At 42.5% G+C, this 24,187-nt stretch overlaps 1 protein-coding gene across 5 annotated transcripts in view; it reads right to left on the bottom strand.

Annotated features, from left to right (window-relative positions):
* The window catches only part of uacaa (uveal autoantigen with coiled-coil domains and ankyrin repeats a), a 189,780-nt gene that overhangs the window by 91,125 nt on the left and 74,468 nt on the right, over nt 1-24,187 (bottom strand). Inside the window, exon 1 of one of the 5 annotated variants that reach the window (XM_041175071.1) lies at nt 892-1,014. The exons of the other annotated variants lie outside the window; for them this stretch is intronic. Within the exon in view, the coding sequence (XP_041031005.1) occupies nt 892-927 (36 nt within the window). The 5' untranslated portion in view covers nt 928-1,014. Of the gene's footprint in view, nt 1-891; nt 1,015-24,187 lie in introns of those variants that run through there. 5 annotated transcript variants of the gene reach the window in all.

Genomic DNA, 24,187 nt, shown 5'->3' with positions numbered 1-24,187 from the left:
ACAAGTAACCAAAGAGCTTGGTCAAAAAGCTTTAAGGAGCGTCTTAAGGGAGAAGTGAGAGGTTGAGAGGAGAGGTTCATGGAGGGGCAGGTTTTGAAATGTTTCACCTTGCCACAGTTTGTTATGTATCTATGGACAATGAAATTATTGGAGTGGGGAGAGAAGGAAGAAGCAAGAGTCTGCATGGTTTCCCTGTGTAAATATTTCTGTTGGAAATATTTGTAAAATATTTGAAATTTATCACTGAAAATATCAAAATCAACATTAAAATTCCTTTGTAATGTTGCAAGGGCACTAAAATATTTCACTAATTGCTTTGCTATTTATAAAATAGTTAAGCTCTTGTGAAAACACCAGAGTTAAATTGTTCAAGACTGTTGCAATTCAATCGACCAGGTTGAAAGTATCAGATGTCAAGAACACAAGCAATAAACAAAGCTCAACGTCATCAGTACAAGCTAAAAGGCAGAAAATACAACAAGGCTGAATTATATGAATAAAAATTCTGGGCTCAGGAGGCTGATCAGTAGTCGTTCGGAGCTTTAGTCTTGCAGCTTTATGACATCACTTGAACTCAACTGGATTACAGTCCATTCATTCATTTCCACACTTCTATTACTGAAGGCCTCTGAACCACTTTGGATCAATAGAAATATCTAATTTCTGCAGCCATCACAAACTCTATCGTCTCTCCTTTAAAACACCAGCTGTATAGTATCACAAACAGCTGGGGTGCAACATTATTAACTGCAACTCAATAAATTACGCCCAAATCAACGTGGGGTTGATCAAAAGAAGCCTGTGTCCCACATTCACATGCAAACTTCCAACCACTGATTTAAACTACAAGTAATGTCAAAACACTCGCTACCTTCAGGAAGAGATACCTACAAAGGGCACGGAGGCACAGGAAAACCAACGCTTCATGCTGATGAAGGATGCTGCTGGTGCTCGGGGAGATTTACGGTCGCAAAGTGCTGCTTGCTATAAATCTTCAACTCTGCAATTTGCACAGTGGAGACTAGGGCCAGAAAGCACAAGTAGCTGCTTCTGCAGGCTCGGCACTGTCCTACAACTTCAGAAGAATTGCATGGCCTTAGTCCATAATCCTGCTTGAGCATTTTACTAAATTTTCTTCATCTTCCGCCTCCTCTTGCGACTGCATTACTCCTTGGGAGGATTTTTGCTGTTGTGTTTTCAGCTCCGTTTCAGAAACCACAGACTGCCACCCAGAGATTAAAACATAACCAGGTAGAATAGCTCCTCCCCTTCTTCCAGCAACCGTGCCAAGTCTTTTGGTGCTACTTTGTTTTATTACAGCTCTTCTCAACATAAACAACTGCAATGCAAGGTCTTCAAGCTCTTTCTGCTGGGCAGTGCATGCCGAAGTGACTTGTGCCAAGCGTAAGTAAAGCTTTTAACTTGACTCTAAAATATCACACCCTGATCACAGTAAACAGGCCATCAGTCAGCCAACTCCTTCATTTTTGACCTCGCAACCTTCTGAGAGATGTCTGCAAGGTATGGCTAATAATAATTCTGTGCATGCATAGCCAGTGAGTAATGGAGTATCAAGCTATCATTAAAGCCAAAGAGGCCTAGAGAAGAACTGTGGTACCATTAAGGCATGTTTTGCAGATTCTACAAATAGTCAGCTCCAGCAGAGAGATGCAAGGTCCAGAGAGCCTTTGGCTGACCTTCGAATAGCATCAAATGACCGATCAACCAGGACACAGTTACTACTAGGATGACTTCTTTCCTTGCACGACAGACAGATTGCATCATCATTTTTACAGGCAGATCAAGATTCTCCACCGCGACTACAAAATTTCTCACGTACCGTTTCCAGCCCCGCAATTCCCTGCCAAAGCATCTCACTTTGTACTGTCCGGAGCGAAAACGTGTCAGCAGCAAGATGCGATAACATTGTCACAAGAGAGTCACAGTCAATCACACAAGGAGAAACATATCGTGCTACTGGCCAGGACATGTATTTTAAACCATGCGCCTTAAATATATTTCCAGCTACAGCAATTGATATTTTCATTTGGAATTTAAGACTATTAAAAACACAGGATACTAGAATACTCAGTTTCATCTGATGAGCCGTCACCAACCTCTGACCAGGAGACGACAGACTGCGTTCCTGAAAATCCTACAAGTGGGAGATCGAATGTTAAATTTAAGGTGCCTTCTCAGACCAGAGAGTAACCTCTCTTAGCAAATTGCCATGTGAGCATAAAGACACACCTTTTAAACAAGAATTCAATATGAACAGCAACTTGCATTTATATAGCACCTTTAATCTAGCAAAACAACCCAAGGAGCTTTATCAAACAAAATTTGCCACTGAGCCACATGGAGATATATCAGGGCAGCTGGCCAAAAGCTAGGTCAAAGAGGTAGGTTTTAAGGAGAATCTTGAAGGAGGAGATTAGGGAGGGAACTCCAGGGCTTAGGGTCTAGACAGCTGAACAGAACTTCATTAGACAGCAGTTGTATTTAATCCCTGCAAATACAATATCTTTTAGCTTTTATCGCAAGCACTGACATACAGGTTGTTTCCCTGGCTGGGGAAAAAAAACCAGGTACACAAGTCTCAGTATTAGGGGTCGATCATATGGGACAGAGACTAGAGGAGATATCTTCACTCAGAGCGTTATGAATCTTTGGAATTGACTACCCCAGAGGGCTGTGAATGCACAATCACTGAGTATGTTTAAAGCGGAGACAGATTTTTGGTCCCTCAGAGAATCAAGGGACATGGGGAGCTGGCGGGAAAGTCAAGTTGAGGGTAATTGGGAGTTGAGGCAGAAGATCAGCTATGAACATATTACATGGCGGAGCAGGCTCGAGGGGCCAAATGGTTTGCTCCTGTTCTTATTTCTTATGCAACAACAAATATTTATAAATTGTCATTTGATAGTACAGAACTTGAGCATTGCTGGGACAAAAAAGGAATTTTTTTTGTTGAAACTTTTTGTCTTGCACGCACCAAGACAACTTGCAGAATACCAAATATAAAGGGAACAACAATTTATACTGTATGAGAAGAGAGTGCTGATTGGTTGGCAAGTAGACTCTGATTTGTAGAGGCGTTGCCATGGAGAAGGTGCCGGTTGATGGTGACTGATAGTTAATTGCCAAGCATTGTTTGAAATTTAAATCAGGCAGCTTGACTGCTGGATAAGGCATTGCCCTGAGGAATGAACAAGTGAATGACTGTCACTTATTTTGTGAAGCTGAAACAGACGCAATGTGTGTACATGTTCTGAACAGAGCCCTGTGTATTAATATATGTAGCTTCCAGCACACGTAAATGCTGCACATTGCGAGCCCACCTGAAAATCTTTTTTTATCTTAATATTTATATTTGCACTTTAATGTAATGAAGCACCCCAAAGCACTTCACAGAAGTATTATATAATGAAGTATGACATCAAGCCACTTATGAGATATTAAGTTAGACAGCCAAAAGCTTGGTCAAAGAGGTAGGCTTTGAATGAGGAAAGTGAGATAGAGAGGCAGAGTAATGAAAGGAGAAAATTCCAAAGCTTGGAGCATTGGCAGCTGAAGGCACAGCCACCAATGGTGGAGGCTTTGTTAACTGGAAATGCATAAGAGGTCAGAATTGGAGGAGTGCAGATACCTCAGAGGGTTGTAGGTCTGGAGCATGTTCTTACTTCTCAAGGATGGGAAATCTGACTGAATGAATCAAGAATGTGTTCAGCTCTCTGGATACATTCAGGCTTTGGAGGGAGGGTAATAGAGATTTTAACACAAACCACAAGGAAACCTGAAAGAGATGTCAGGGGTCACCCACACTGTACCCAAAATTTACATTTATATAGTGCCTTTCATTTATAAAGTGTCACAAGGCGCTTTACAGCCAGTGAAACAGCTTGTTTTTTTAAGTGTTTACATTGCTCTAATGTAGGATGACGAGGAGGCTAATTTCCACACAGCAAGCTCCTACAAACTGCAATGGTCAGATAACCTGGTTATTAGGCAGGATGACAGGGGGAGCTTCCCTGCTCTTCTTCAAAATAGTGCCGAGGGGTCCTTATGCCCATTCAAAAGGTGGCACCTTGGACGGTGCAGAGCTCCCGCAGTACCACGCTGGGAGTGCCACGCTGAATTTTTGTGCTCAAGTCTCTGAAGTGGGACTTGAACCTACAACCTTCTGACTCAATGCATGAGTGCTACCCACTGAGCCGTGCTCAACAAGAATGTCTTAATCTTCAAGCAGCTGAGGCTTCCTTTCAAAGCTATAACCCAGAGTGTTCCAAAGTCAATATCTCCAACTGCTCCTTCAAAAAAGCATTTCAAAACCCTTGCAGTAGAATTTTCGTAAATAAAACACCAGCGGTTAAAATGAAAATAGTAAGACATTGTCTTTGCCAAAAACCACAAAGGGTCCAATGGAATTTTATTCTTGTAAATTTTATTGTGAAGCTCCATTACATTTAAATTAACATTCCATCATAAGAGGGGGTCTTTGCTTTGGTTACTTGAGACTTGTTGAAGCAGATACGCATCCAGTAAATATGTGCTCATGGTGCATTGTGATAATAACAAAACAATCTAACCTTCAAAAGATTGTATGTCTGACCAGGGGTCTGGATTTGGGAAGGACAATACTGACTCTGTAATGTTCTATCTCCTTTCCTAATCACAATGAACGCAGGAGGACAACTTTCCACTAATGTCAATGTTTTTGCTTCTCCCCAGCATTCCCAAATCCCACTCTCCTGACAGGAAAACTAATAGAAGAGGGTTTTCTTTCACATAAACACAGCTGCAAGCCACAATGTCAGAGGTGCCATCTTTTGCATGAGACATCAAACTAAGGCCTGTCTCCCCTCTCAGGTGAGCAGAAAAGGCTCCACGCTACTATTTCGAAGAAGGGCAAGGTGGGCAAACCTGTTGTCCTGGTCAATATTTATCTCATCAACATCATGAAAGACAACATGTTATCTGGTCATTTGCTGTTTGTAGGAGCTTGCTGTGTGCAATGTGGCTGCTGTGTTTCCTAAATCACAGCAGTGGCTATACTTCATTGGCTGGAAAGCTCTCTGGGACATCCTCAGGTGGTGAAAAGTGCGAAATTGCTGAAAAGAGAGATGTGATTTTGTCTTACACTCATCTGAACAAATGCAAGAACATCAAATTTCAAACGATAGCAATTTATACTATAGGAGTAAAGGGTTGGCAAGTCAACTAGATTGGTCAAGGCCAGCCAATCAGCAGCCTCTTCTCCTGTAGTATAAATTTGACACTGTCCTGATGAGCACAAGACAAAAAGTTTCAGCAACAAGCCTCTCTTTACAGCAATATTCAAAAAAAGTGCTATATAAATGCAACTCTGTCGTTGAGGTTGTCCCAGGCTCTCAGTCATTATTAAATTATTTGAGTTTTGCTCTCAAAACTCATGATACCTGGATCATAAAAAGCTTTGCATAAGTCTCCAATAGCCATAGAATTCCTCTTATCTTCTTCCTAAGTCACAAGATTGGAAACATCATGTTCAACATCCTTAATTACATATCGCCAATCTTAAATATACATCCTTTGGGTACAGTAGCAGTAAACAAGGACTTTAACTCCAAAGACCAAACATTTGGCCTCCATTTTATAGAAGATATTTTCACTCGGTTTGCTTATAAACACACCAATGGGTGACAACACTAGTTAGTCATTATACGAACAATCTGAACCCCTTCAAGCCTTTCCCAGGATTAGATCACAAACTTATAATTACTCATGGGTACCCTATATGTCTATATAAATAAATTGCATTCAGCTGAGCTACTACAGCAACTTAGAAATAACTAATGCATTACCTCCATTTTTCTATAGTAACTGCCTGAAAGTGATACATCATTACAGTGAAAATCAATGTTATAATTAGCTTATTAGAATTCTGTGGAATTTACAGTGACATCAAGCAAGGCCAAAAAAGGGTATAATAACCAGCCAGGACAACGATAAGTGGGGTGGACTGGAGAGGGACCCAAGCTACATGGTCAAGTAATCCTGGGAGAAACTGAAGACATCATGTCATCCAAACCCACAACGCTCCGAGACATTATGTCACAGAACCAAAGATGTTAAATGGCTGCATTTGATGGCGACAACTACAGAGAGGGCACTTCCCGTCCTTGCACAGTTGTAGTGCCTATATTAACGATACAGCTGATGCAGTATGTTGTATGTGGTATATTAAGCCGAGACTAAACCCCAAAAATAGTCTTCCCCAACCCCATCACATATACTATGTTTAGTCCTCATTAAGCTATATTCCACTATACCACAACATACTATGCTTAATACTCATTAATATACTTTTCATCAAATCATTACATTATATTCTTAATCCTCAGAAACCTATAATCAACAATATCATTTCATATTATTTTCCTCAGTTTGCTGTCATAAAAATACTTATGCAAGCTGGTAAGAAACCTGTATCCCACTATTAAATCTTTAATAATTGATCAAATCTAGCATCTCTTTGCTGCTCAAGATATATACAATAAAACAGAGGTAAACCTGAATTCGCCCCGACACTAACATATATTCAATCGATGGGAAAACTCGTACATGCGCAGGCGGATATAATGTTAGGCGAGCGCTTGTGTGCAAAGAGGCTTCAGCGTTAGGAGGCACGGTGCATAAATATACCTGCAAACTTACAGGAAAACATGGCAACTAAATATCACGTTCAGGAATCATTACATTTGGATGGATACATTAGATGGGTTCAGTTGGGAATAATCGTACTTCTGGATCAGAAAGCAGCAGATTTGAGTGTCAGGCTTCACATTACGTTACTACGCTACACAAGAGTGACTACATTTCTAAATTACTGCATTGGCTGTGAAGCATTTTGGAACATCCTGTGGTTGTGAAAGGCGCCGTAGAAATGCAAGTTTTTCTTTTCACTTGTTCTTCCCCAAAGTTTTGTGGCTCCCTGTTTAACAGAGACTGGACTCAACTTTGGCCAAAAAAAACAATGATGACAGCAGCAGCGATGCAAGTGCTGCAGAAGAAATCAACACAAAAATATCCCGGAGAGTTAGTAGGTGAAGAAACATAGAGAGGAGATGGATAATTATTCTAAGGCTTGACAGAAACAACACAGTCAACTCAGTTCAACCTAATGGCGCTAAAATATAACACACATTCCATACTATTACTCTATAGGGTGCGATGTTAAAATCACAGAACTCCACAGCATTTTGTTCAAACAATGCTATTCATTTGGAGAAATTTGCCATCCATCCATTGCCAATCTCAAATCTTTTTTTAATTTCATTTTTACAGGATGTGGGCATCGCTGGTCAGGCCAGTTTTTATTGCCCATCCCTAATTGCCCTTGAGAAGATGTCATAAACCAAAAAGGACAAAACATACACAAGAAAAAAGTGTTGCAAGAACATAACACAAGAGGTTCTAAAGCTTAATTCTCACTAATTGTTTTAAGCACTTTTTTTTTTTTAAAAACCTACTGTCTTTAGAAGGAGGTCTGCTGGTCCAGACCAGAAACTCTGGGCTCAAGTCCCACTTCATGGCTTGATGGCCATGGAAGGTGTGTGCATAATGTAGCCGAACAGGTTGATTTTCAGCTGCTAACTCCTTGTAATATACCTGATGGCAGGCAGTAATGAGCGGGAGTGTTTCCTGTCAGCCATACTGCAGAAGGCAACAGCAAACCACTGGAGCACTTGGTCAAGCATAACCATGGGCCAATCCAATGGAAGTCCATGGTTGCCATTGCCCTATTAGGGAGGGGGAGGACTGCCTTCACCACTATTTCATCTCAAACAAAAGTACAAGTCCATTTGCTACAGTTTAAATTAGTCAAACTTGTAAGTGCTGTGTTGCCTTTAGAAACACAAACCTTTCAAGAGTTGTTCTCATGGAATTCCATAATAACAGGCTTCCACACCCAAACTATAGCTAGCCATATGTCACTCCTCCTGCCCCAATCTCCACCCAGCAAAATAACATCTCATTACTGAACTAGCTGGTGGGCCATAAACCTCAGGCAATGTATTATTCATCATGCACCACTTGCATTCTACACCAGTTATGATTCCACAGTGGGGATTTCCCTATGGGGAGTAGGGCTCACAGTGAGAGGTCAGATCAGAAAATTCCAAGCCCCACAGAGCATAGAGCAACATTCTAAAGTGCATCACTGCGGTATCAAAAACAACAGTTTGGACAAATTAGATGGTTTATTATTAAAAAGATACTCATACTGTTTGAACAGGTTTTAAAGCTAGTCAAAGTCCTTACAACAATCATTGAATATTGTAGCTCACAAGGAAGCCATTCGGTCCGTCATGTCTATGCCAGCTCTCAAAGGACAAACCACTGAGCCTAACACCCTGATCATTATACGTACCACACTTCCCTTTTAAAATGCATTATGGATTCTACTTCCAGCAGTGTTTAGGAACACAAGGAGGCCATTCAGCCCTTCAAGCCTAGTCCACCAATTAATTAGATCATGGTTGACCTCAACTCATATTTTTCATATCCAACAAAAATTTATCAATCTTCTATCTTTAAAGTAAAAACAGAAAAACTGCGGATGCTGGAAATCCAAAACAAAAACAGAATTACCTGGAAAAACTCAGCAGGTCTGGCAGCATCAGCGGAGAAGAAAAGAGTTGACGTTTCGAGTCCTCATGACCCTTCGGCAGAACTAGTTCTGCCGAAGGGTCATGAGGACTCGAAACGTCAACTCTTTTCTTCTCCGCCGATGCTGCCAGACCTGCTGAGTTTTTCCAGGTAATTCTGTTTTTGTTTTCTATCTTTAAGGCATCTTTGGGGAGACAATTCCAAAAATTTCCATTTGTTCCCTCACTAAGTGGCCAGGCTCTCATAAGATTATGTTCCCTTATTTTTGATTTCTAGCAGAGAATTCAGGATCTTGATAACCCTCTGCATAATGGAAAAAATCTTTAACCCTCGACCTTTTTTCTTTTGGTGACAACATTAAATGATCTCTAGTTACCAACTCACTACTTTCTGAAGAATCATCGACCAAAAGCATTAACACTTTTTCTCCACAGATGCTGCCTGACCTGAAAATTTCCAGCATTTTCTGGCTTCTTATTTCAGAATTCCAGCATCCACGGTATTTTACTTTCACTGTCATTATTGTTCCCCAGTTACTTTTCTCAAAACCTCTCAATTTTGAACACTTCAATTAGATCTTTTGATAACCTTTCTGCTTTAATCAAAGGAGGCCCAGTTAGAGCAAAATGGTTAAATTCGTGTTCCACCATCTAAAAATGGCAACTTAATCTTTAGTGCACAAAAGGCAGAACTACTCACTGTGAACAGGAGAAACCAAGTGCATCAGAAAAGTGAAGCAGCCATTTAGTCTACTCTGGGTTCGAGCCCCATTGCAAAGACTTGGGCACAGAATCCAGGTCGACATTCCCAGCGCAGCACTGAAGGTGTACTGCGCTGTCAAGGATGCAACCTTTTAGATGAGACATTAAGCTGAGACCCTACCTTCCCCTTCAAGTGGATGCAAAAGATCCCATGGTACTACCCGAAGAGCCACGGAGTTCCCTCAGTGCCCTTTAAAAATAATAATCTGATTATTCAATAATCACTGCACCATTTTTGGAGAACACTAATAGTATACAGAATACCTCTGCATTTTTTGTTGCATTCATTAGTTAATTTATAACTAAAGGAACTGATCACCCAGCAGCTCACCATCTCCTCAAGGGCAATTCAGTATTGGTGACAAATATTAACACCAGGGGGGCCAAGAGGAACTTGTTTGAGGCAGTAATATTGAGAGAGCACACATATTTTGGACACGTGGTGTGAACAGGAGGAGTGTGTTTGGGGAAGAAAAGAGGCAATTCAAGGTAAAACACCTGGAAAACTTGCACAAGACCAACCCAATTTGGCACGAGCGGATATCAGAATGTGGACTGGCCGCTCCATGGGACTAACAGTGAGGGCTGTGGAGATGAAAAATCAGCAGAGACAGATTGTTCATAGTGTGGCCAAACCAAGGAATGAGGGTGGACGAAAGGCAAGACAAGAAGCTGGCCTTGCCAGCAATGCTCACATCCCATGAAAGAATAAAAAAGGCATTGCATGACTGCTTGTGTGATCTTGCTGTGTACAGATTGGCTACCATGTTTCTTATGTCAGACTATGCTTCAAAAGTACTTCTTTAGCTGTAAAAAGCATGGGGGGGGGAGGTGGTCCTGAGGTTATGTAAAGCACTACAAAAATGCAAGTTCTATTCTTCTTTTTATGTATTATTCAGCTTTTCAGAGCTCAATGAAGAAAATGAACCATTGCTGATTTTCGCAAATACTTTGTATTAAATCACTTTGAACGTTATAAAAAATGCACACATTATTGGTCAATTCTTCACTCACTCACAATATGAGGTGACAAAGTAAAGCAAATATAACACAGTTTTGTTTGTCAAATCATTGGAGCTCAAACCCTTAAGAAAACAGAATGCAATTGGAGTAAGGTGCTTGGTTCCAGCCACTCTAGGAAACGTAGCAGCCAATTTGCACACAGCAAGATCTCACAAACAGCAATGTTATATAACGACCAGATCATCTGTTTTTGTGATGTTGGATGAGGGATAAATATTGGCCAGGAAACTCCAGGGGAAACTCCCTTGCTCTTCTTTGAACTAGTGCCACTAGGTCTTTCACGTTCACCTGAAAGGACAGACAGAGCCATCGTTTATCAACTCATCTGAAAGGTGTCACTTCTGACACTGCAGCACTCCCTCAGTACTGATACTGGGGGTAGTGGGCTAAATTATGCACTCAAATCCCTTGTGTGGGGCTTGAACCCACAATCTTCTGATTCAGAGCTGAGTGCGCTAATCACTGAGCCACAACTGACACAAAGACAGCCAGTGTACCAGATGATGAACTGAAGGGCTTCCTTCAACCAAACTTCACTGGCAATGCCCAAATACAGTTTTCCAAAAAAACCTCAGCAAATGTACATGGAAGATTCAAAAGCTAGCTCAAGAAAAATCTTAAAATTAGATTTTACCACATATTTAAATTATGCCACATGGAATGCATCCAGCTTCAAAGACTGAGCAAAGGTTCATGTCTGCTAGCAGCAGAGTAAGTATAGCTGACAGTATTCATTACAAACATGATTGTCTTTAACACAAGCTTTGGGTACGTGCAATCACCTTCATGGTCTTTGTTTGAAACTTAATCAATAATATTTCACAGCTGTAAGCTTCCCTTTGACTGTGATGGACAAACAACATAACTGAATAGCATTTCAATTTTAACTCATTTATGACGGAATACATGAGCCAAGGTGCACATTTACATTTGCTGTCCCCTTCCCAGTAGTACATTCTTGTTCTGAAACCCATGCCCCATAAAGCATTGCCAACCCTCCAGGGTTGCCCTGGAGTCTCCAGAATTAAAGATCAATCTCCAGGAAAGAACAAAAACTGCAGTAACACAGTTCCTTTACAGTACAGGTGGTGGTCATTCGGCCCATCAAATCTGCACTGGCTCTCTGAAGGAGCAATCCACCTTGTCCCAATCCCCTGCCTTATCCCTGTAACCTTGCACATTCTCTCTTTTCAGGTAGCAGTCCAATTCCCTTCTGAATACCTCGACTGAACCTGCCTCCACCACCCTTTCAGGAAGTTTGTTCCAGACACCAACCACCCTCTGGGTGAAAAAATATTTCCTCACATCACATTTATTCCTCTTGTCAATTGTTTTGAATCTGTGTCCTCTAGTTCTTGATGCTACCTTGAGTGGGAACAGCTTCTCACTATTTACCCTGTCCATACCCCTCAGGGTCTTGAATACCTCTATCAAGTCTCCTCTCAACTTTCTTTTATCCAAGGTAAACAGTCCCAATCTCTCCAATCTATCTTCATAGCTACAGTTCTTCATCCTTGGACAAAACCAGGGAGAAGGATATTTGAGTTCTAAAAAGAAAGGATATTTTAGCTAATTTCTAAAAATAGAGATGGAGAAAAAATATGTTTAGACAGAGCAGAAGTGTGAGGACATCTGGTGCAACCTTTGGAAATACATCTAACTAAAGTTGGTAATCTTTATCCATCGTGCAAAACATCTGGCACGCTAATGCAGGATCTTAACCAAGATGTAATCCATGTTTTACTTCAATGGCAATTGAGGGTTTAAGAAATTAAAGGGATTACACAATGAAGAGAAAACGGTGCAGACACTCAGGTCAGGCAGCATCCTTACAGAAAGAAGCAGAATTAACATTACAAATTAATAACCTATTGTCAGAACTGGAAAAAGTTAGAGTTGTCATCATCATCATGTATTCATACAGTGACTTTAATGTAATAGAACATCCCAAGCTGCTTCACAGGAGCAATACAAGACAAAATTTAACCTCAAGCCACGAGGAGATATTATAAGCAGATGACAAAAGCTTGGTCAATGAGATAAGCTTAATGGGCGCCCTAAAGGAGGAAAGCAAAATAAAAGATGTGGAGAAGATTACGGAATGAATTCCAGAGCTTAGAGCCCAGACAGCTGAAGGCATGGCCGCCAATGGTGGAGCGATTGAGATCAGGGATGCTCAAGAGGCCAGAATTGGAGGCGTGCAGAGGTCTGAAAGTTGTGGGACTGGAGGTGGTTACAGAGATGAGCATTGGTGAGATCATACAGGGTTTCGGAAACAAGGATGAGAATTTTTTCCAAAAGGAGGCTTCACTTAACCAGGAGCCAGTATAGGTCAACAAGCACAGGGGTGTTGAATAAATGGAATTTGGTACAAGTCAGAGCATGGGCAGAGATGTGGATGACCTCCAGTTTACAGAGTAGAATGGGGGAGACCAGCCAGGAGTATGTTAGAATTATCAAGTCTAGAGGTAACAAAGGAAAGAATGAGGGTTTCAGCAGCAGAAGAGTTGAATTTGGTAGACATGGAGTCAGATAGGCACACCTAACCAGTTGTGATAGACAGATAGATAGACACTTCCTAAGTAGGCATGTTTTATGAAAACTTCACTGGATCAGCACAGGGAAATGGACAACTGCACCACAGAAGGCACACAGTATTGAATTGTTGTGTATTACAGTCCCCACGACTTACATCATCCCCTCTTATCACAGGCCTATATCAGGCAAAATGGCTCGAACCACTTGTCATTACTGAAGGAGTCAACTCGCAAAGGTATGGATCATAACATTTAAAATTGTTCAGGTAGTTTAACATGTACTTACTGTGGACTGACCAAATTAAAAGGCTAACTCCTATCTTTGAGCAATTTCAATTAGTTGTTTCTACCTCGTTAAAGTGCAAATACCTTTGTGATGAACAGCAGCTAACAATTACCTGAGGCCATTGCTAAGTGAGTTTTCCCCAATCTAAATAAATACTTATTTTGGATTTTAGTTCTAGATTCAGCTTTTTTTTTTAAGTTCTACTGTCCACTGCACACAGACACCCGCCGTAAAGATTGGGACCATATAGGCAACATTTGGACAGCAGTACAACTTCAAACGTAAATGCAGTGAATCAGAGGGCATCAGGAATCATAAAAATCTGTTCAGCAATTAACTAAATCACAAGTTGGTGTCTACAACTCAACTAACCTCAACACAATTGTTTATCATTTCCAGTTCAACTGTCAACAATAGCACAGAGAAAGAGAGTAAGTAGATGTTTTAAGGTATCAGCCTTGAGTCAATGGGTAGCACTCCGAGTCAGAAACTCATGGGTTCAAGCACCAAACCAGGGTGACAATTCAGTGAGTTCATGAGAGTGTGCTGCACTGTCAGAAGTGTCATCTTTCAGGTGAGACGTTAAACTGAGGCCCTATCGGCCCCTTTGGGCAGAGTGTAAAATATCCCACAGTATTCTTCAACAAAAAGCAGGGGAATTCTCCCCAGTGTGCTGGCCAACATTTATCCCTCCACAAACCAGTGGTAATCTGAGGTGTAATACACCTTTAAGAGGCTGAGCAGATTGACCATGCGACTGTAAGACCCAATAGCTGTGTGGTGCGAGCTACCATGTTAATGATAGTCTAGAGTAGGGTCTGGCTGGAGAAGAACCCATGTTAGTGCTCTGTTGCTTGTGTAAATAAATAGTATGTGCTTCATTTCATATTGGTCTCTGCATCTGCAGTATATTGTAATCGGCTTACCTGCCAACAGATAAACGTGCATCCGGTCTGCAAGCAAAGCGACCCCATAGTTAAAACATAACAACTGACGATGAGGCAAAACATAATCAGTCAACGACACCAAGGAAAGCTGCGAAAATTCAGCTGTACTGAAGTAGCTGTGCCTGCAGGCCGATTGTAAGTACATTATAATTGTAAATCCTCACTGTAGTCGTCAAAGCCATTGCCCTCCAGTATGCCACAATTTGGCCGCACTGAACCATTTGATCAGACCACTCATGACTGGTCACATTATATTGAACACCTCGCATTTTCCTTTTTGGCCAACGACATATCGGAGAGGAGAAGAGGTGAGCAATCCTGTTGTTGACACGAGGCTGTCAACCATATGGCCTAATTCGTAGTCTATCAGCACCCTAGAGCTTTGATGAGTTGGTGAATCTAGTGAAAGGCCATTTCCAACAAGCCCTTGGTAACAACGCAGCATTTTAAATTCAAAATTCAAGGTGTCACGCCCCTGGAGAGACAGTCGCTTACTATATAACAATCTTAAAACAACTGATTGAACACAGAGTTCGGAAATATCCCGTTATGTTAAGAGACCAATTCGTGTGCGGGATTAACGAAGATGCCATTCAAAAAAGGGTTGCTGTCTGAGACAAGTTTGGATTTCAGCAAAGTTCTGGAGCTGGCAATCGCGATGGAGAGTGCGGCCAGGGACTCAGAAGAGGTTAAGGGAGCACAAAATGGCGCCGTTCATCACATCGGGAGGGAGGCACCGGCAAGAGATGGCGCAGAAAGACAGGGCTCTGCGGAAAGGTGCCATTAACAGGCCAGCAAAAAGCATTGGCTTAACAAATAAAAACCACATCCATAATAGCAGAATGGGAACCAGATAGCCCACAAACAAACAACAATTTAAAAGAACCGAGTCCTTCTACCGCCATCGCAATGGGCACATTATGCGATACTGTAAAGAAAGATTGAGGCCAAAGTTCAAACAAAAAGGCAGAAGTCATGAAATTTATGTAATGAAGGAGCCAGGGGAAACAGGGTCAGGTATTTAGTCCCTACACAATTTAAAAATGTATAAAACAGAGCCAATCTACGTTACAGTGGAAGTCAACAGGAAACCCCTTCGTATGGAGGTGGATACAGGCACATGCATGACAGTCATAGGGGAACACACATTTAAGTAAGAGGCCACTCACTAAAGCTGGAAAACTCAGATGCTAGACTGAAGACATATACTGGCAAAGACGCATGAGTGAAAGGTATATGCAAGGTTCCAGTACAATCTGGAGGCCAGTCTACTAACATACTGCCTACAGTGATAGAAGGGGAGGGTCCAACTCCACTTAGTTGGAACTGGCTTAAGGAAGTAAAATTGAAGTGGACTGAGATTTTCCAACTCAGAATGAAAGTTCTACAAGAATTATTACAGAAATATGCCCCTGTATTCAGGGAAGAGCTCGGGAAGATTCAGGGACTGCAAACTAAAATCCACATGGATCCCGGAGCAATCTCCAGATATTTGAAGACGAGGCCAGTCCCCTATACATTACAAGAAAAGGTGGATATCGAATTAGACAGGCTGGAGAGGTTGGAATCTTACAACCTGTTCAATTTTCCAAATGGGCAGCATCCATTGTCCCAGTTCTAAAGCCTGACCAGAGTGTGCGAATATGTGAGGAATACAAGTTGATCATTAACAAGTAGCCAGGCTTGATAGACACCCTATACCAAAAATTGATGAATTATACTCCAAGCTGGCAGCGGGAACCGCATCAACGAAACTCGACATGAGCCACACTTACCAGCAAGTCAAGCTAGAAAAGACCTCTCAGGATTTTGTGACTAACACCACACAGAGGGGGTTATACCAGTATACCCTTCGGAGTCTCATCGGCTTGTCCCATTTTTCAACTGACTATGCCAAATTTTCTCCAAGGTCTACCCCATGTAGTGGTTTACCTCGATGGTGTCCTAGTCACAGGACTGACTGATGAGCAGCACCTGGCTAACTTGGAAGAGGTAATGAAACGTTTCTCAAGCCAGAGTACGCTTGAAAAGGGAAAAATGTATCTTCCAAGCAAAAGAAGTGATTTACCTGGGTCATAGGGTCGACTTGCAGGGCCTTCACCCAGTAGAAGACAAGGTGAGAGCTATTCATGAAGCACCAGCCCTGAAAAATGCCACAGAACTCAAGTCCATCTTGGGAATGGTTAACTACTACAGTCGTTTTCTCCCAAATTTGTCGACAGTACTGGTTCCATTATACAGGTTACTCAAGAAAAACCACAGGTGGACTTGGCAAGCCCACAACAACAGGCTTTTACAGTAGTAAAGCAGTTACTACATTCTTCAGCCCTGTTGGTACACTTCAACCCAAAGAAACTGATCCTAACATGTGATGCATCCCCTTACTGAGTAGGGACAGTACTTTCCCACCAGATAACAGATGGCTCCGAACAGCCCACTGGCTACGTTTCAAGAACACTCAGTGAGGCAGAAGGAAGATACTCACAAATAGAGGAAGAAGGCTCATCCATTGCATTTGGCATTAAGAAGTTCTATCCATGGTTGCCACTTCACCATAGTATCTGACCATAAGTCACTACTAGGTTTGTTTGGGGAAGATAAGGCAATACCGCCAATCGCCTCGGCACGCTTCCAAAGATCCTAGCTGCTTACAAATATACTTTTATCCACTGGCCGGGAAGCCAGCTTGCCAATGCCTAATGCGCTGAGCCGATTACCCCTGAAGGACAGCAATGCAAATGTCCCTATCCCTCAAGAACTTGTTTTGTAATTAAATTTTCTACCAGTGAATGCCAAACAGATCAGAGAATGGACCAACCGTGATCCAGTTTTGTCTCACACTGGGACGTGAACAAGTCTTCCAGGAATAGTCTAATGAGCCAAAGTTGCACGAAATGAAGCCCTATCTTAACAGGAGATGCAAGCTTACCTGCCAGGATGGCATCTTACTATGTGGAGCAAGGGTCATTGTACCTCCCGGAGGGAGACAACTATTATTGATAGAATTGCATAGCGCTCACCCCAGCATTTCCAAAATGAAAATGTTGGTGCACAGCCACAGCACGGGTGGACACTGAAATCAAAAATACGGTAAAGATCAGCATGTGGTGCCAACAGGTGCAGAAATTTCCCCCTTCTGCTCCACTGCATCCTTGGGAATAGCCAGGGAGGCCATGGGTCCACTGCCATGTTGACTACATGAGACTTTTTTTGGGCACAATATTCCTCTTACTTATCAACTCCTATTCCAAATAGATGGATGTATACAAGGTGAGATCACCCACATCTGCATCCACCATAGTCAGATTGTGTCAGAGTTTCGCGATACACAGTTTACCAGGGATAATAGTGTCTGATAATGGAACGGCATTCACAAGCGGGGAGTTCCAAAGACTTACAACTCTCAATGGCGTAACACATGTCACGACATCGCCATACCACCCTGCATCCAATAGGTTGGACAAGAGGGCTGTCCAGACCTTCAAAGGCCAGAATGAAAAAAGAAAGGGGTACTCTAGAGCAACAAAGTTATCATGCTTCCTGCTCAGCTACAGAACCACACCACATACGACCTCCAGTATAGCCCCGGCAGAGTTAATAATGAAGAGATGTCTCAGGACACGATTAAGCCAAATTTAGGGGGGAGGGTAGGGGGAACTCAGGAGGCCCAGAAAAATGAACATGATTACCATAGTCATGAAAGAAAGTTCAGTGTAGGCGAAGCTGTTTTCACCAAGAACTTTGAAGATGGGCCCAAATGGCTACCAGGTGAAGTCAGAGCAGTGATTGGACCCCTGTCCTACCATATATCGGTTGAAGGTTGGATAATCAAGAGACATGTAAATCACATCAGGAAAATGGAAACAGATCTACAAGAAAAGGTGTGCCAAGCCACTCCCATTGGGGTCTACCCCACAGGTAAAAGGAACTCCTCTTGCTTTGGAAGCACTTGCAGAACCAGTTGAGCCCAACAGAGTTGAAGGAGGTAAATTTGCAGGTTCCTACTGGGGAGGCCAGTGGGCAGATATATCCTGAGAGGGAGGCCTCAAATAAACCATCCAAAGTCATAGAACCACGACGGTCGACACAATTGAAAAAGCCAACTGAGAGGCTGAATTTGTAAATATTTCATTTTTGTAAATAGTTAATTTATTGTAAGTTGTACTTTCAAGTAAAGGGAGAGGGATGTGGTAATCTGAGGTGTAATATACCTTTAACCAACGTGAGCAGATTGATCACATGACTAAGACCCAATAGCTGTGCAGCACGGGCTACAAGGTTAATATCAGCCTAGAGTAGGGTCTGGCTGGTGAAGCACACATCATGTTAATGCTCTGGTGTTTAGTGTAAATAAATAGTGTGCGCTTCATTTCATATTGGTCTCTGCGTCTGGGATACATTGCAATCGACTCGCCCACCGACAGATGAACGTGCAATCGGTTCACGGACAAAGCGACCCATAGTTAAAATATAATAGAACCTCAAACAGATTATCCAGTCAGTTGTCTTTCTGTTGCTGTGTACAAATTGGCAGTCAGATTTCCCTGCAACAGTGAGTTCAAAAGTAATTGATTGCTGTGAAGCACTCTGGGGTTGTGAAAGTTGCTGCACGTTCTTTCTTTAACCCTGTTCTTAAAAGCTGCTGTGCAACTGGAGACCTATTTCACAAGGCAACCTTAAACTTAAAACTGCTGAGCCAAAAGTCAAATAGGCAGCTGACAATACCAAATAATACTCAGTACTACTTTCAGTAGGGGCCTTACATAAACAAATTTTTGCTATTAAATAGTTAAACTATTTTCTAATTTCTCTCAATCTTCTTACTGCAGCAAAAAAATCAATCAGTAAATTAGAAACATTTACTTACATAGAACTTATGACTCAGATTTAAATTTGGCTGCAAAGCAAGCTAGGGAAAAAATATTAATTTAACAAGTTAACAGTAAATGTTGACAACTTTGGAAGAAAAAGGAACATCAAGATTTTGGTTAGGATCATTCACCAGAACAAATGCGAGCACTGAAGAAGAGAGTTTATTTTTTAATTTATTTCATTCACAGGATGTGGTTTCACTGGCTAGGCCAGCATTTATTGCCCATCCCCAACTGCCCTCAGGAAGGTGGTGGTGAGCTGCCTTCTTGAACCGCTGCAGTCCCATGTAGTGTAGGTACACCCACTGTGCTGCTGGGAGGGAGTTCCAGGATTTTGACCCACCAACAGCGAAGGAACGGCCGATATATTTCCAAGTCAGGATGGTGAGTGACTTGGAGGGGAACCTGCAGGTGCTGGTGTTCCCATGCATCTGTTGCCCTTGCCCTTCTAGATGGTAGAGGTCACGGATTTGGGAGGTGCTGTCTAAGGAGCCTTGGCAAGTTTCTGCAGTGCACTTTGTGGATGGTACACACTGCTGCTACTGTGCACTGGTGGTGGAGGGAGTGAATGTTTGTGGAAGGGGTGCCAGTCAAGAGGGCTACTCTGTCCTGGATGGTGTCAAGCTTCTTGAGTGTTGTTGGAACTGCACTCATCCAGGCAAATGGGGAGTATTCCATCACACAGGTTTTGGAGAGTTACTCGCTGCAAGATTCCCAGCCTCTGACCCGCTCTTGTAACCGCAGTAGTTATATGGCTAGTCCAACTCACTTTCTGGTCAATGGTTACCCCCCCCCCCCAGGATGCTGATAGTGGGGGAATTCCACGATGGCAATGCCATTGAATGCCAAGGGCCAGTGGTTAGATTCTCTCTTGTTGGAGATGGTCATTGCCTGGCACTTATACGGTGCAAATGTTACTTGCTGCTTGTCAGCCCAAGGCTGGATATTGTCCAGGTGTTGTTGCATTTGGACATGGACTGCTTTAGTATCTGAGGTGTCGCAAATGGTGCTGAATATTATGAAATCAGAAAACATCCCCACTTCTGACTTTATGATGGAAGGAAGGTCATCAATGAAGCAGCTGAAGATGGTTGGGCCTAGGACACTACCCTGAGGAACGCCTGCAGTGTCGTCCTGGAACTGAGATGATTCACCTCCAACCACCAAAAACAATCTTCCTTTGTGCTGGGTATGATTCCAACCAGCAGAGATTTCCCCCTGATTCCCACAAACTCCAGTTTTGCTAGGGCTCCTTGATGCTACACGTTGTCAAGTGCTGCCTTGCTATCAAGGGCAGTCACTCCCACCTCGGGAGTTCAGCTCTTTTGTCCATGTTTGAGCCAAGGCTGTAATTAGGTCAGAAGCTGAGTGACCCTGGCAGAACACAAATTGAGCATCAAAGAGCAGGTTATTGCTAAGCAAGTGCCGCTTGAGAGCACTATTGATGACCGCTTCCATCACTTTACTGATGACAGAGTAGGCTGATGGGGCTACTGATGAGGTAATTGGCCAGGTTGGAATTTGTCCTGCTCTTTGTGTACAGATCATACCTAGGCAATTTTCCACATTGCTGGGTAGATGCCAGTGTTGTAGCTGTACTGGAACAGCTTGGCTAGGGGTGTGGCAAGTTCCAGAGCTTCAGTACTATTGCCGGAATTATGTCTGGGCCCATAGCCTTCGCAGTTTCCAGTGCCTTCAGCTGTTTCTTGACATCACGTGGAGTGAATCGAATTGGCTGAAGATTGGCATCTGTGATGCTGGGGACCTCTGGAGGAGGCAGAGATGGATCATCCAATCGGCACTTCAGGCCAAAGACTGTTGCGAATGCTTCAGCCTTATCTTTTGCACAGATGTGCTGGGCTCCTCCATCACTGAGGATGGGGATATTTGTGGAGCCTCCTTCTCCAGTGAGCTGTTCAATTGTCCATCACCATTCGCAACTGGGTATGGCAGGAATGCAGAGCTTAGTTCTGATCCGTTGGTTGTGGAATCGCTTAGCTCTATCACTTGATGCTTATGTTATTTGGCACACAAGTAGTTTTGTGTTGTAGCTTTACCAGATTGACACCTCATTTTTAGGTATGCCTGGTGCTGCTCCTGGCATGCCCTCCTGCACTCTTCATTGAACCAGGGTTGATCTCCTGGCTTGGTGGTAATGGCAGAGTGGGGATATGCCAGGCCATGAGGTTACAGGTTGTGGTTGAGAACAAATCTGCTGCTGCTGATGGCCCACAGCACCTCATGGCTGCCCAGTCTTGAGTTGCTAGATCTGTTCGCAATTTACCCCTTTTAGCACGGTGGTAGTGCCACACAACACAATGGAGGGCATCCTCAATGTGAAGATGGGACTTTGTCTCCACAAGAACTGTGGTCACTCCTACCGATACTGTCCTTGTTCGCAGCCCATGATATGCTCTTGTAGCCACAATATTTATATGGCTAGTCCAGTTCAGTTTCTGGTCAATGTTAACCCCCAGAATGTCGATAGTGTCTAGCGGAATTATTAAAACTGCCTTTCTCTCTGAGCAGCTTTCATTTCTATAGCACCTTTAGCATAGTCAATCCAAGTCAAGACACAGGAGCAGTTATCAGACAAAATTTAACAAGCCACTTGAGGAGATATTATGACAAGTGACCAAAAGCTTGGTTTTAAGGACCATCTTAAAGGAGGAGAGAGAGGTACAGCAGCTTAGAAGGGGGTTATGATGCTTAGACAGCTGAAAGCACAGCTGCCAATGGTGGACAGATGAAAATTAGGAATGAGCTAGAGGCCGAAATAGGAGGAATGCAGAGATGTACAGCAAAGGTAAGAAAATGGATCAGCCTTTATTAGCGGAATGATGAAATGGGCTTGAGGGGCTGAATGGATCAGTCATACCAACTGTTCAATTCCAGCCTTTTCTCTCCCATTTCAGATATCTTAGTATTTGTACCTTTTCCTTTCATGTTAACTGTTAACAAAAGTGGTTTCAATGTCAGCAGGTATCAAATGATTGAATTTTTCTGTCCTATTCACTGGACAGAAGTATTTGCTGATCTGATACTTATTCAAGTGGAACTGATCCACTTAAGACTTCTAGCATTGTTCAGTCAATATACTCTTACTAATCTAGATCCAGAGTATTTTACAGACCTATGCCTAGATTGTTTTTTAAAAAGGCAAGTCATGCTGGACACGTTAAGTAAACATCATGAGACCAGCTGACTGCTATAAAAGGCATTAACAAGATTTTTTTTCAATGCAGCAGCACCATAAAAATGATCCATGGCATTCTGGAGCATACTATCACTCCAAACTAACACAAATCTCAACTATTTGCTAACAGACACTCCCAGCAGTGTTAAAAAAAAATCTCATCAGCAAAATTCATTTCAGCCACCTCATCTCCCTTTGCCATTTAATACCCAAAATGGGAGGAGGAAACAAACACAAGGGCAGTCACGCAGAGAAGAAGCTCCACAATGAAATATTTCACATCTGCAACTTAACACATGCAACACCATTTAAACTCTGCAATGCACTGTCAATATACCTCACAGCTCCAGCAGGAAAGTGAATGTACACTAGTTGGGCATTGATTAAATGTGTTATTCTGGCTTTCTTTTTTATTTTTTAAGATGTCTATTTACACCAACCTCTTTTGCTCCTATTTTAAAAGTACATTTTACAATCTAACATCATTCTTCGATATGTGATGAGTGGTAAGGCAGTGAAGACTTATTCGGTCATTCAGATTTTGGCCTGCTAAAATCAGAAGTGCAACTTAAGACTTGGCTCACATCCAGAATAGCTTACGAATGTTATGGCGAGCTATTTTACACCCAAGAACCCATTACACTTTGGCAGTATAGGATTTCAGAAAGATACTGTGGGAATAGCAACTCCAATGAATGACAAAACCTGGCAGAACCTTTTAAAGTCCAAAAAGAAGTGAAATAGAAGAGTTCCATTGTTGCTATCAAAATTACCTAGAATATTGGTGGAATTGGGAGAATTAGCAATTGAGCTTTCAATGCACAATTCATCTTAACTAAGAGCTATCCAAGGCTGGCCATTCTCCTTCCGATGGAACATTAAGCTCAGGTCCCCTAGCCTGCTCAAGTGGATGTTAAAGAATTTCATGGCAATATCCAGACAGCGGGGAATTCTCCCAAAACAACATTTCACCTTCAAATACCGTCACTAAACAGGCCAATTTTGGACTAATTATAGTCACTTGACTGGAGTTAGTACACAGAAGACAGGTCATTCAGCCCATCTGGTTCATGCCGGTGTTAATGTTCCTCACGAGGCTCTGCCACTGGTCTTTATTTAACCTTTCTCCTTCATGTGTTTACCCAGCTTCTCCTTAAATGAATCTGTGTTACTTTTATTAATTGCTCCAAGTAGTAGCGAGTTCCACATTATCACCACTCTCTGGGTTTAAAAAAAGTTTCTCCTGAATTTATTGATGACATTCTTATATTTACAATGCTCCCCCCAACCCTCACCCACCACCCCCCACCCCACCACACCCCCGACCCCACCACAACCCCACCTCACCGCCCCCCCACCACCCACCCACCCCCCACCCACACCCCACCCGCCCTCCGCACCACCCCCCCACCTCTCCGCAGCCCTCCCCCCACCCCCCACAAAGTTTATTCTGCCACAAAATGTAAACGTGCTAATCTAATCTAGCTCTGCTGAAATTATCAGTTCAGTATCATTTTTAGTTTCGCACCCAAGCCTGAGGGAATTGTAATCACTTGGTGATTCTCCGAAATGTTTAATATATTTCTCTTGTGACTAACTGTGACTCACTATATTTTTCCAGTTATCTCTGTGAAAATCAGTCCCCTCTGGAAAAAGTCAATCCTTCCCAAAAATAATACAACAGCTATCCAAAAAGAAAGGGCAACAAGAAATTTCATAAATTCTCCAAAAATGTTCTGTGATTGTTTTGCTTCTCTCCTAGAACAGCACTAAAAGCAACAGGCGTCACAGTCAGCAGGTGGCCCAATCCCTGCCAGGATTAGTGAAACAACATTTTGAGGAGAGGGGTAAGAATAAGTTTCTTAAGGGAACCACCCCCTGCCCCGATGACTCCGTCCACAAAGCAGGATTTAA

This window comes from Carcharodon carcharias, chromosome 26 (genome assembly GCF_017639515.1).
Source record: "Carcharodon carcharias isolate sCarCar2 chromosome 26, sCarCar2.pri, whole genome shotgun sequence".
Lineage (NCBI taxonomy): Eukaryota > Metazoa > Chordata > Chondrichthyes > Lamniformes > Lamnidae > Carcharodon > Carcharodon carcharias.
Note: the sequence above shows the minus strand (reverse complement) of the source record. Positions and strands in the feature narration are given on the sequence as shown.